Source organism: Leopardus geoffroyi, chromosome A2 (genome assembly GCF_018350155.1).
Source record: "Leopardus geoffroyi isolate Oge1 chromosome A2, O.geoffroyi_Oge1_pat1.0, whole genome shotgun sequence".
NCBI classification, from domain to species: Eukaryota; Metazoa; Chordata; class Mammalia; order Carnivora; family Felidae; genus Leopardus; species Leopardus geoffroyi.
The window spans coordinates 35,983,341-35,997,105 of NC_059331.1; the positions used below are offsets into that span (position 1 = coordinate 35,983,341).

At 40.2% G+C, this 13,765-nt stretch overlaps 1 protein-coding gene across 3 annotated transcripts in view; it reads right to left on the minus strand.

Annotated features, from left to right (window-relative positions):
- The window catches only part of TAFA4 (TAFA chemokine like family member 4), a 182,938-nt gene that overhangs the window by 16,986 nt on the left and 152,187 nt on the right, over window positions 1–13,765 (minus strand). For all 3 annotated transcript variants that reach the window (XM_045493483.1, XM_045493482.1, XM_045493481.1), the window contains exon 4: window positions 10,771–10,926. In XM_045493483.1, coding sequence (XP_045349439.1) covers window positions 10,771–10,926 — 156 coding nt within the window. The remainder of the gene's footprint in view (window positions 1–10,770; window positions 10,927–13,765) is intronic.

Below are 13,765 nucleotides of genomic sequence, written 5' to 3' on the forward strand. Positions count from 1 at the left end.
ATAATGAATAGAAGATCAGGGGGATATGAAAACAGACACATATTCTAACTAGAGCCTAAACTACGACTTCCAACATCTCCTCTGTGACTTTGATCCAATAAACATTTATTGAACACTGACTGTTTGCCAGGCTAGGCTAGGTGCAGGGGACACAAATATTAACACACAATCATAATCCTATCCTTCAGAATTTGGTTATTCTCTGGATACAAATGTTGTATTCATGAGCTACATATGTACATACAGCTAATCCTGCAATGTTCAATAGAGAAGCTTCTAGTTACAAGTTCCAATTTAAATTTAAATCCATACCAGTATCATCTCAAATGCTCAATAGCCACATGTGGTTAGTGGTTACCAATGTTAGTGGACATACGTGCATCAACACATCTAGCTGAGATATATAGAAAGAATATACACATCATCACAGAATGTTCTACTGAACCAACTGTGCTCAGATACCAAATAATTGATCTCTATTACTTACTCATCGTATGACACTAAGGAAATCATTTAGTTAGCATATGAGTCTCTTTGTCTTGACACAGACACAACTAAAATGTCCTGCAGTAGATGAACAGCTAAACAAATTATTACCCAGCCATTCAATGAACTGCTAATCAAGCGAGTAAAAAAAAAAAAAAAAAAAGAAAAAAGGCAAAACAAAACAAAACAAAAAACAGGTCAATAGGTACCAGCACACAAAGATCTCATCAACATAATAATGATAACAGGTTGGATTAAGAAGTACACAATATTGGTGGAGGGACCAAGATGGCAGAACAGCATGGAAGGTTTTTTTTTTGTTTTTGGGTTTGTTTTTTTTGCATCTCTCATCCATGAAATACAGCCAGATCAACACTAAACCACCTTGCACACCTAGAAAACTGATCTGAAGATTAACACAATATGCACAACCTGAACCACAGAACTCAGCAGGTATACGGCACAGAGAGGTGAACTAGGGGAGAGAGAAGCCACAGAGGGCAGGGAGCTGCTTTTGCTTGCAGAGAGAGGACAGAGGGGGGTGGGGAGAGTACAGGAAAAGCATCTGGAGAGAAAGTGGAAAGTGGAAAAGTGGAAACAGCCACAGGGACTGAACACAAAAGGGAGAAAAGAGAGGGTTTAAATTCTATTACGACTCTATAAACAAGGGGAGCGCAGAGTCTGAAACTCTGAAACTCTGTAGCAGGACTCTGGTGGGAAGGGCAAATCCCCAGGGGCAGAGAGTGAGGTCCGAGGGGTCCTTGGGCCACAGACAGAAAGGTGGTTCCCCTGCTGGGAGGACATTTGGTAGAGGCTGTGCAGCTACTCCACAGGCAAAGGTCCCAGCAGACCCTGAAGAACAACCACATTCGCTGGTGCTGGAACAAGGACATTAAGGGTGAAGCCTGGCGCCAGATGTGTGTTGTGATTTTCCATAATCCCTGAAACACTGCTACACAGTTGCGTGAATTTTTTCTGGGGTGGGCTGGCACCCAGCCACAGTCTCTGGGCATCGGCAGCAGCACATCGTGTAGTGTGGCTGGCACCTGGCCATTGCTCAGTGAGACCCTCCCCCAGAAGGTCTGAGTGGGTCAAACTGCAGTTTCTCAGAAGTGAAGGGTTGGGAAACAAAGCTGCATCTGAGATAAAACTCAGGAGGTAGGTACCGCCTGGCAGCCTAACAGCTTGGTCACGGACAACGTAAAAGTGGGGAGTGGATGGAAGCCAGAGACAAAGGATGGGTGTGCAATTGCTGATCAGGCAGAACAGAGTTCTGATACTAGAGACTGGGTAGCTGGGTGACACCCTTTTCACCCCTCCTGCACATGCGCATACACCCCTACAAGCACCACCACAATACACCCCATGAGCTAAGCAGCGCCATCTAGTGGAGAATGGAGCCATTACACTAAGCCCTGGCCAACTGGGCCATCCTCACTCTTCAGGAACACCACAAATCTCTCTGCCTGCTTAATTTATGGACTATAAAGTGCTTCATAGTTTGACTTCTAGGGGAAACCTGTGTAATTACAATCGTATTTCAGTCTGTACACTGATCCATCTATTCAATTTTTTTTCTTTTTCTTGAACACAGAGAAATAAAATATTTTTATTTTGTATTTTTATTAAAAATATTTTTAATTTTTCCACTATATATTTTACTTTTTTGTAAATTTTTCAAATTATATTTTACTTCCATCATTTCATTTTATTCTATTTCACTGTATTCATTTTTTTTTCAAGTTTTTAAACGTTTTCCTTTTTTTTTTCCTTTCTTATCTTTCTCTTTTTTCTCTAACCTGTTAAGCTCCTTTCAACACCCACACCAAAACACACCTAGGATCTAGCATCATTTATTTGATCTGTGTGTGTTGTTTTTAATGTTTAAATTTCAATTTTTTTACCTTATTAATTCCGTTTCTTCTTTCAAAATGACAAAACGAAGGAATTCACCACAAAAGAAACAGCAGGAAGAAACGACAGACTGGGACTTAACACAGATACAAGCAATACGTTTGAACCAGAATTCTGAATCACGATATTAAGACTACTAACTAGGGGCGCCTGGGTGGCGCAGTCGGTTAAGCGTCCGACTTCAGCCAGGTCCCGATCTCGCGGTCCGTGAGTTCGAGCCCTGCGTCAGGCTCTGGGCTGATGGCTCAGAGCCTGGAGCCTGTTTCCGATTCTGTGTCTCCCTTTCTCTCTGCCCCTTCCCCGTTCATGCTCTGTCTCTCTCTGTCCCAAAAATAAATAAACGTTGGAAAAAAAAAAAAAGACTACTAACTAGGTTTGAAAATATATTAGAATCCCTTTCTGTGCAGATAAAAGAAGTAAAAGCTAGTCCAGATGAATTAATAAAAGCTATAACTGAGCTGCAATCTCAAAGGGATGCCATGGTGGCAAGAATGAATGAGGCAGAGCAGCAAATCAGCAATACAGAGGACAAACATATGGAGAATAATGAAGCAGGAAAAAAAAGAGGGAAAGTAGCAAAAGAGACGATTTAAGAATTAGGGAAACCAATGACTCATTAAAAAGGAACAACATCAGAATCATAGGGGTCCCAGAAGATGAAGACAGAGAAAAAGGGGTAGAAGGGTGTTGTGACCAAATCACAGCAGAAAACTTTCCTAACCTGGGGAAAGACACAGACATCAAAATCCAGGAAGCACAGAGGGCTCCCATTAGATTCAACAAAAACTGACCATCAACAAGACATATCATAGTCAAATTCACAAAATACTCAGGCAAGGAAAGAATCATGAAAGCAGCAAGGGAAAAAAGTCCTTAACTCACCAGGGAAGACAGATCAGGTTTGAAGCAGACCTATCCACAAAAACTTGGTAGGCCAGAAAGGAGTGGCAGGATATATTTAATGTGCTGTATCGGGAAAATATGCAGCCAAGAATGTTTTATCCCGCAAGACTGTCATTCAAAGTAGAAGGTGAGATTAAAAGCTCCCCAGACAGGGGCGCCTGGGTGGCGCAGTCGGTTAAGCGTCCGACTTCAGCCAGGTCACGATCTCGTGGTCCGTGAGTTCGAGCCCCGCGTCGGGCTCTGGGCTGATGGCTCAGAGCCTGGAGCCTGTTTCTGATTCTGTCTCTCCCTCTCTCTCTGCCCCTCCCCCGTTCATGCTCTGTCTCTCTCTGTCCCAAAAATAAATAAACGTTGAAAAAAAAAAAAAAGTTCCCCAGACAAAAATTAGAGTTCATGACTACTAAACCAGCCCTGAAAGAAATTTAGGGGGGGACTCTCTGAGGAATGAAAAGATGGGAGGAAAAAAAAAAAAGACCAAAAGCAACAAAAACTAGAAAGGACCACCAGAAATTCCAGCTCTGCAGGCAACATAATGGCAATAAATTCATATCTTTCAGTACTCACTATAAATGTCAATAGACTAAACACTCCAATCAAAAGACATATGGTGACAGAATGGATGAGAACACAAGATCTATCTATATGCTGTTTACAAGAGACCCACTTGGGACCTAAAGACACCTTCAGATTGCAAGTAAGGGGATGGAGAACCATCTACCATGCTAATAGTTGACAAAAGAAAGCTGGAGTAGCCATACTTATATCAGACAATCTAGATTTTAAAATAAAGACTGTAACAATAGATGAAGAAGGGCATTATATCATAATTAAGTGGTCTGTCCATCAAGAAGATCTAACAATTGTAAAAATTTATGCCTCCAACGTGAGAGCATCCAAATATATAAATCAATTAATCATGAACATAAAGAAACTCATTGGCATAATACCATAATAGTAGGGGACTTCAACACCCCACTTATAACACTGGACAGATCATCTAAACAGAAAATCAACAAGGAAACAATGGATTTGAATGACACACTGGACCAGTTGGACCTCAACAGATATATTCAGAACACTTCATCCTAAAGCAGCAGAATATACATTCTTCATCAGTGCACATGGAACGTTCTCCAGAATAGATCACACTGGGACACACATCAGCCCTCAACAAGTACAAAAAGATCAAGATTATCCCATGCATATTTTCAGACCACAACGCTATGAAACTCAAAATCAACCACAAGAAAAAATATGGAAATATAACAAATACTTGGAGACTAAAGACCATCCTACTGAAGAATGAATGGGCTAACCACGGAGTTAAAGAGGAAATTAAAAAGTACATGGAAGGCAATGAAAATGATAACACCACAGCCCCAAACCTCTGGGATGCAGCAAAGGTGGTGATAAAAGGAAAATATATAGCCATCCAGGCCTCCCTGAAGAACAAAGAAATGTCTCAGATACACAACCTAATCTTACACCTTAAAGAGTTGGGAAATAAACAGCAAATAAAACCCCAAACCAGCAGAAGATAGGAAATAATAAAGATTAGAGCAGAAATCAAAGCTAACAACCCCCCCCCCCAAAAAAAAAACAGTAGAACAGATCAATGAAACCAGAAGCCAATTCTTTGAAAGAATTAACAAAATTGATAAACCACTACCCAGTTTGATCAAAAAGAAAGAAGAAAGGAACCAAATAAATAAAATCAAGAATGAAAGAGATCACAACCAACACAGCAGAAATACAAATAATAAGAGAATATTATCAGCAATTCTATGCCAGTAAAATAGGCAATCTGGAAGAAATGGACAAATGTCTAGAAACATATAAACTACCAAAAATGAAACAGGAAGAAATAGAAAATTTGAACAAACCCATAACCAGTAAAGAAATTGAATCAGCAATCAAAAATCTCCCAAAAAACAAGAGTCCAGGGCCAAGATGCCTTTCCAGGGGAATTCTACCCAACATTTAAAGAAGTGTTAAGAAGCTCTTTTGAAGCTGTTCTGAAAAAATAGAAATGAAAGGAAAACATCCAAACTCTTTCTATGAAGCCAGCATTACCTTGATTCCAAGACCATACAAAGACCCCACTAAAAAAGGAGAACTATATACCAATTTCCCTGATGAACATGGATGCAAAAATGCTCAACAAGATATTAGCCAATCGGATCCAACAATACATTAAAAAATTATTCACCATGACCAAGTGGGATTTTTACCTGGGATGCAAGGCTGGTTCAATACCTGCAAAACAATCAATGTGATTCATCACATCAATAAAAGAAAGAACAAGAACCACATTATCCTCTCAATCGATGCAAAGAAAGTATTTGACAAAATACAGCATCCTTTCTTGATAAAAACTCTCAAGAAAGTAGGGATAGAAGAAACATACCTCCAGATCATAAAAACCATCTACGAAAGATCCAATGCTAATATTATCCTCAATGGGGAAAAGCTGAGAGCTTTCCCCTCCAAGGTCAGGAACAAGACAAGGATGTCCACTCTCACCACTGTTATTCAACATAGTACTGGAAATCTTAGCGTCAGCAATCAGACAACACAAAGAAATAAAAGGCATCCAAATTGTCCAAGAGGAGGTCAAACTTTCACTCTTCTCAGATGACATGATATTCTGTATGGAAAACCCAAAATATTCCACAAAAAAAACTGCTAGAATTGATTCATGAATTCAGCAAAGTCACAGGATATAAAATCAATGCACAGAAATCAGATGCATTTCTATATACCAATAATGAAGCAACAAAAAGAGAAATCAAGGAATCAATCCTGTTTACAATTGCACCAAAACCCATAAAATGCCTAGGAATAAACCTAACCAAAGAGATGAAAAATCTATACACTGAAAACTATAGAAAGCTTATGAAAGAAATTGAAGAAGACAGAAGAAAGCAGAAAAATATTCAATGCTCCTGAATAGGAAGAACAAATGTTGTTAAAATGTCAATACTACCCAAAGCAATCTACATATTCAATGCAATACTATCAAAATACCACCAGCATTCATCACAGAGCTAGAAACACAATCCTAAAATTTGTATGGAACCAGAAAAGACCCTAAATAGCCAAAGCAATCCTGAAAAAGAAAACCAAAGCTGGAGGCATGACAATCCCAGACTTCAAACTGTATTACAAAGCTGTAATCATCAAGACCATCAAGACAGTATGGTACTGGCACAATAAGAGACACTCAGATCAGTTGAACAGAATAGAGAACCCAGAAAGGGACCCACAAATGCATAGCCAACTAATCTGACAAAATAGGAAAGAATATCCAATGGAATAAAGACAGTCGCTTCAGCAAGTGGTGCTGGGAAAACTGGACAGCGACATGCAGAAGAATGAACCTGGACCACTTTCTTACACCATAGACAAGAATAAACTCAAAATCAATGGAAGACCTAAATATAAGATAGGAAGCCATCACAATCCTCCAGGAGAAAGCAGGGAAAAACCTTTTTGACCTTGACTGCAGCAACTTCTTACTCAACACGTCTCTGGAGGCAAGGGAAACAAAAGCAAAAATGAACTATTGGGACCTCATCAAAATAAAGCTTCTGCACAGCGAAGGAAACAATCAGCAAAACTAAAAGGCAACCGATGGAATGGGACAAGATATTTTCAAACAACATTATCAGATAAAGGGTTAGTATCCAAAATGTATAAAGAACTTGTCAAACTCAACACCCCAAAAACCAAATCATCCAGTGAAGAAATGGGCAAAAGACATGAATAGACACTTCTCCAAAGAAGACATCCAGATGGCCAACCGACACATGAAAAAATGCTCAACATCACTCACTAAGGAAATACAAATCAAAACCACAGTGAGATACCACCTCACACCGTCAGAGTGGCTAACTTTAACAACTCAGGCAACGACAGATGTTGGCGAGGATGCAGAGAAAGAGGATCTCTTTTGCATTGTTGGTGGCAATGCAAGCTGGTGCAGCCCCTCTGGAAAAAACTATGGAACTTACTCAAAAAATTAAAAATAGAACTACCCTCCAACCCAGCAATTGGACTATACTAGGTATTTATCCAAGGGATACGGGTATGATATTTCAAAGGGGCACATGCACCCCAATATTTATAGCAGCACTATCAACAATAGCCAAAGTATGGAAAGAGCCCAATGTCCATCGATGGATGAATGGATAAAGAAGATGTGGTGTGTGTGTGTGTGTGTGTGTTTGTGTGTGACACACACACAAACACACACACACACACACACACACATACACACACACTGGAGTATTACTCGGCAATCAAAAAGAATGAAATCTTGCTGTTTACAGCTATGTGGATGCAACTAGAGGGTATTATGCTAAGCAAAATTAGTCATAGAAACACAAGTATCATAGGACTTCACTCATACAAGGACTTTAAGATAAAAAAGAGATGAACCTAATGGAAGGGAAGCAAAAATAATACAAAAACAGGGAGGGGGACAAAACATATGAGACTCTTAAATATGGAGAACAAACAGAGGGTTGCTGGAGGGGTTGCGGGAGGGGAGATGGGCTAAATGGGTAAGGGGCATTAAGGAATCTACTCCTGAAATCACTGTTGCACTATATGCTAACTTGGATGTAAATTAAAACACACACACACACACACACACACACACACACAATATGATACCATTTGGGTAAAACATGCATTCATACTGCAATATACCACTTTTTCTGGAGAACTATCTCAAATACACAAATAGGCCAAAAAAAAAAAGAAATGTATTGACCAAACAGATAAATGCAGTTATTCTTACAGTGGTGGCCAACAGGGATTTGGCCCAAATAATAAATGTATATAAAAAGTAAAATAAGCTACTGCAGAATAAGGTATTAATATTTTCTTTAGTAAGGGAAAGATATTAAATATGATTGCCACCCTAACTGTATTTTCCAGATCCTGATGCTTTGAGAGAAATGTAGAAGACTTCTTATATCTAAAGATTCTATGCTGGATAGAATAGAGTTTACGCTATAATTCAAAATTCTTGAAGTTTAAAATCCACACAGTAAACAAACACATTCATTTGAAAACAATCTATGAGTACTGAAAATGATTATGTTCTCCATTGTGCCCAAATCATTCATGCACCAGCCAATGCGAGGGTGGGTAGAAAGAAGAAAGAGAGACAGCTCCCATCTTCAAGCAACTTAGAGATTAATGGAACGCACACATTCAGATCTGAAAACGTAATGGGATACATGTCATGAACTGGATATACAGGGAGACACAAGAGCATACAGGAGATATGGAAGGAAAGGAGGAATTAAGTAGACAGAATGTGTGTTGTGGGGAAGAAGGCAATGATCCAGGCCAAGGATACAGATACAAGTGCAGGATAAAAGGGAACATAAAGTAAGGCACCTAGGGGCACAGTTGGTTAAGCATCCAACTTTGGTTCAGTTCATGATCTCATAGTTTGTGAGTTTGAGCCCTACATCAGGCTCTCTGCTGTCAGCACAGAGCCCACGTCGGATCCTCTGTCTTCCTCTCTCCCTGTCCCTTCCCCACCCACCCCCTCAAAAATAAAAAGGGAACATAAAGGACCCCACTTGGATGTGGGTAGTATAGTTGAAAGAGAGGAGGGAGACAGAGCCAGAGTACGCCAGGCTTCAAAAGCCAGGGTAAAGAATTTGGATTTTATTTTAAAGATACTGGGAGGTCACGCAAATGTGGTTTTAAACACAGGACTGACATGATAAGTTCTGTTTTTGCAGAAGGATCTTCTGACTGCAGGGTGGAAAATGGGAGATAGGAGTAGTAAGCTTGTCAAAATGTAATCTGGGCTCCTACACTGTGGAGGTGACAGCGGCACAGAGAATTGGAGACAAAACAGGTATGGTTTGGATTCAACTGATGGAGAAAATAAATATGTTCAGCTGTCCCGGCTGGAGAGAGAGGAACTTTGCAAATTTCTTTTAAGTGTCTCTTGTTTTAATGCTAACCATCTTCTTTTATAGATTACAATCCTTTATCTGTTATCCCCAAATCCAAAAAGCTCTGAAAATGGACAGGAGTTCTGTACCTGATTTGAATTAACAGGAGGTTGGTCATCTTGCCCTATCTTGTTCCGAAACAATATTCTATATACTGCACTGTAGAAATACTAGCATCTGTGAATATGGGGTACAACTGGAAAAGACAGTAGGTTCGTTAGGTAACAGGTGCTGTATGTACTATGCTGCCTTTAAAAAATCTGAATTCAGCAACACGTTTGGCCCCAGGGTTTCTATGAAGAATTGCAGATGGTAAGTTGGCCATATTCACTTTCCAGATTTAACGGTCGCTGAGATCATGCTGATACCCAACTCTAGTGACCATACAGACCATAAATTTGTACCTGTGTTTGGTAGGGGAGGTGGGATATGGGAAAGTCAATTATTATTCTTGATTGTGTGATTCTGGAGAAAAGAATGCATATGTGCATTTTAATGGCTGACCTTTAGACACGCATCAAGTAAGAGTAGAAGCATTCACTTTCAGGGAGTTTTCTTGCCACTAGAGATCAAGTGCTACAAGGCTTAACCTCATGTATCCATTCCCCTGGGGAATGATACTTGTTTCTAACAAGCTGTCTGCTAGAAGTGGCCAGAGGCATCAAAAGGAATCAATCCCAGGGCTCTATCAACATTCATTCATTTTTTAAAAATATTCATTGGCACAGCACTCTGCTAGGGGATTTGGAGACAACAAATAAATGACATGTGACTCCAAACTTTTCTCAAGGAAGTTGTTCCAAAGAAGATGTTTCATAAATGTTTGTTAAAATAGTAAACTAGATATAAAGAGAATATAAGTCTGTAACATTAAATATGAGTTGAGAAAATCAGGGTGCTAATCGCTTTGGAATTGAGAGTTTGAGATCAGGGAGAAAATTGTGTCTAGGGAAGCAACTGCTTTTTTTTTTTTTTTTTTAATTTTTTTTAATGTTTATTTACTTTTGAGAGAGAGACAGACATAAGCAGGGGAGGGACAGAGATGGAGACACAGAATCCGAAGCAGGCTCCAGGCTCTGAGCTGTCAGCACAGAGCTTGACGCAGGGCTCAAACTCACAACTGAGATCATGACCTGAGCTGAAGTCAGACGGTCAACTGACTGAACCACCCAGGTGCCCCAGGAAGCAACTGCTTTGATGCACACAATTTGGATAGACAGTTGGAAAAAAAAAAATCAAAGCCTATCTCCCTGATTGTCCAGTAACAGAATTCCCCACTAGTACCTCTTGGGAAATATCATTAATTAACTTCCCTTATCCACCAAGCAATTTGTGGAGTTACAATTATGTTCATTTTCAGAGCAGCACTAACCTAGAATCAGCCTCATATTCCTTGAGTTGCAAGGACTGTAAAGCAACGAGGTTCTTGGTAGTTTTAGGCACTTTTTGCAGGATTGGAGAAAATGGACCAGAAAGGTCTTACCTTCAACGCAAGAAGGCTGAGCCCGAGTTGTGCCAGCAACCTGTCCTGGGAAGCAGGAACACTTGACTGTTTGCGATCGCTCTTCTATGCGGTTCTTATTACAGCACCTGTGCACAGCGACCACCTCACAGGTCCCTTGCTTGATTTGGTGGTGACCTGATGGGTAAAGGGGGAGACAAACAAACCCGGCGCTGTGAGGAAAAATGAAGCTACCACATAGACGAATGATGCCATGACTACATTTTCTAACTTCCTGTTCTATGCTTAGGAATCTTTATAACTTTTCCCTTTCATATAATTTCAAATATATATAAAGGTGGTATGAATAATGCAAAAAAAAAAAAAAAAACTCCTATGAACCTGTGGTAGTCAGAAATTCAGCCCCCAGGACCTTCAACCCCTAGTATCACAGCCACAGCTAAATTATGCTATTTACATGGCAAAAGAGATTTTGCAGATATAATTTAAATCACTAACTGGTTAGTGGCACCTGGGTGGTGCAGTCTGTTAAGTGTCCAACTCTTGAACTTGGCTCAGATCATGATCCCGGTCAGTGAGTTCAAGCCTCCCACTGGGCTCTGCACCAATGGCTCAGAACCTGCATGGGATTCTGTCTCTCCCTCTCTCTGCTCTTCTCCCACTTGCACATGCGTGCTCTCTCCCTTCTCCCCCTCAAAAATAAACATTTAAAAATTAAAAAAAAATTTTTTTAACATTTATTTATTTCTGAGAGACAGAGCATGAGCATGAGCAGAAGAGGGGCAGATAGAGAGGGAGACACAAAATCCAAAGCAGGCTCCAGGCTCTGAGCTCAGGCTCTGAGCTCCAGGCTCTCAGCACAGAGCCCAATGTGGGGCTCGAACTCACCAGTGGTGAGATCACGACCTGAGCCAAAGTCAGACACTTAACAGACTGAGCCACCCAGTCTAAAATTTTTTTTTTTAATCACTAACTCGTTGATCTTAAGAGAAGGAAATTATCCTGGATTGTCCAGATAGGGCTGATGTGATCACGTAAGCCCACGAAAGCAGACAAATGAAGCAGAAGGGGAAGTCAGATTGAAAACAGAAACACTCAAAGCACCATTGCTGCCTTAAAGATGGAGGGGTCAAAAGGCAAGGAAATGGTGACTTCAGTCCTACAACCACAAGAAACTGAGTTCGGACAACAAACTGAATACATGTGGAAGCAGATTCTTCCCCAGAGCCTCCGTAAGTAAAGCGGTCCTGCTGATACTTTGATTTTAACCCAGAGGTCAGACTCTGAGCAGAGGAACCAGCTAGTGCGCCAAACTTCTGTCCTACAGAAATAAGCCCCTAAACTTGTGGTCACTGGTCACAGCAGCAATAGCAGAATAATATAAGACCTTATATGTAGGTTCACCATTGTTAACATGCAACCCTATTTGCCTTGTCATTGCCTCTCTTTCATGTATCTTTCTGAACCATTTGAGAGTCAGTTGCAGACACGATAACCCCTTTACCCTTAAATAACACCTGAGAGTGTGTTTTCTAAGAACAAAGACATTCTCTTACATAATTATCAAAATCAGGACATTTGACGCTGATACAATGCTATTACATAATGCTATTATATAATCTACAGGTTTTCCAGGTGTCCTAATAATGTCCTTTATAGCTATTATTCCCCCTGTTCAGGATCCAACCCAGGGACCTATAATGTATTTAGTTCTCACATTTCTTTAGCCTTCTTTAATCAGCTAATACGTTTCAGCCTTTATCTTCCCTAACCTTGACATTTTTAAAGAATACATGCCAGTTATTTTGTAGACTGTCCCGCAATGGTTCCTATGGCCCTGGTCAAGTCTTCAAAGATTCCAACCCCAGCCGACAGCTAACTGCAATCAAACAACCCTGAAGCAGGACCACCCAGCAAAGTCACACCCACATTTCTGATGATGAGAGAAGAGACTGTATGAAATAATATTTGTGGGTTGTTTTATGCTTCTAGGGTTTAGGCTAATTTGTTACAGAGCAATAGATAACTAATACACTAATTCTGGCTATACCAGGATTGGAGAGACTTACCTCTGCTCTGATAAAAACAATGTAAACAAGATTGTGGAGGCAATGTGTAGAAATTATTAATAAAAGACAACCTTTTCAAGCCCCCTTGAGCACTCTCAATTTTCACACGTACTATTTACATATAAATTGTTCCGTGAATTACAAGCAATCTCATCTACTCATTATAACAGGTTTCCCCAAAGATTGTCAGGGGCTAATGCTTTGCTTGGTTTCTGTTGTTTAGTACATGGCCTTCAAATCACAAAACTAGTTTAAAAATCTGAATTAGGCAATGTTTTTAATCGATAAAGTTAGCCCTTCCACAAAACAACCTCTATATTATTCTGACAAGTTTCTCACCCTTCCTCTGCATACTGTGCTAACTGTCGGTGGAAGCAAACTTCAAAATTACTGGCAAGAACAAATACTAAGGCAAAGTTTCATTTGTAAAACACATAAAAGCAGAACCAGTTCCCAGAGAATCAAACCACCATCATGAGAGAGAGTTTTCAATCTACTACAGAAGAAAACATCAAGTGATTACAACTATAAACCTAATTAAACGTAAACAACAAGAATGCAGATTTCCCATAGGTAGTTATACACAAACTGTAAAAATTAAGTAAAAATAAATCGTAATTACAATGTGAGGAAAGTAGCATGGGAATTTAGTGCTGAGTAAGCAGAAAAGTAAGGACTTCGAAGAGTTCATGAGGAGAGCCTGTCTCTGGTTTCCAGTTGCAAGCAAACACAGTCAGGTCAAACATTCCCTGAATGGCTAGCCATGTAGTTGGGGGGGCCAAGGTGAATTTATCCTCAGTCCTCCAACAGTGTCTTCCCCTGCCTGTTGGCCACTGTTGCCATTTGCTCAGCTGCCACAACAAAGTACCACAGGCTGGGTGGCTTAAGTAACAGATCAAGATGCTGGCCAATTCAGTTCCTGGTGAGAGGTTTCTTCCTGGCTTCCG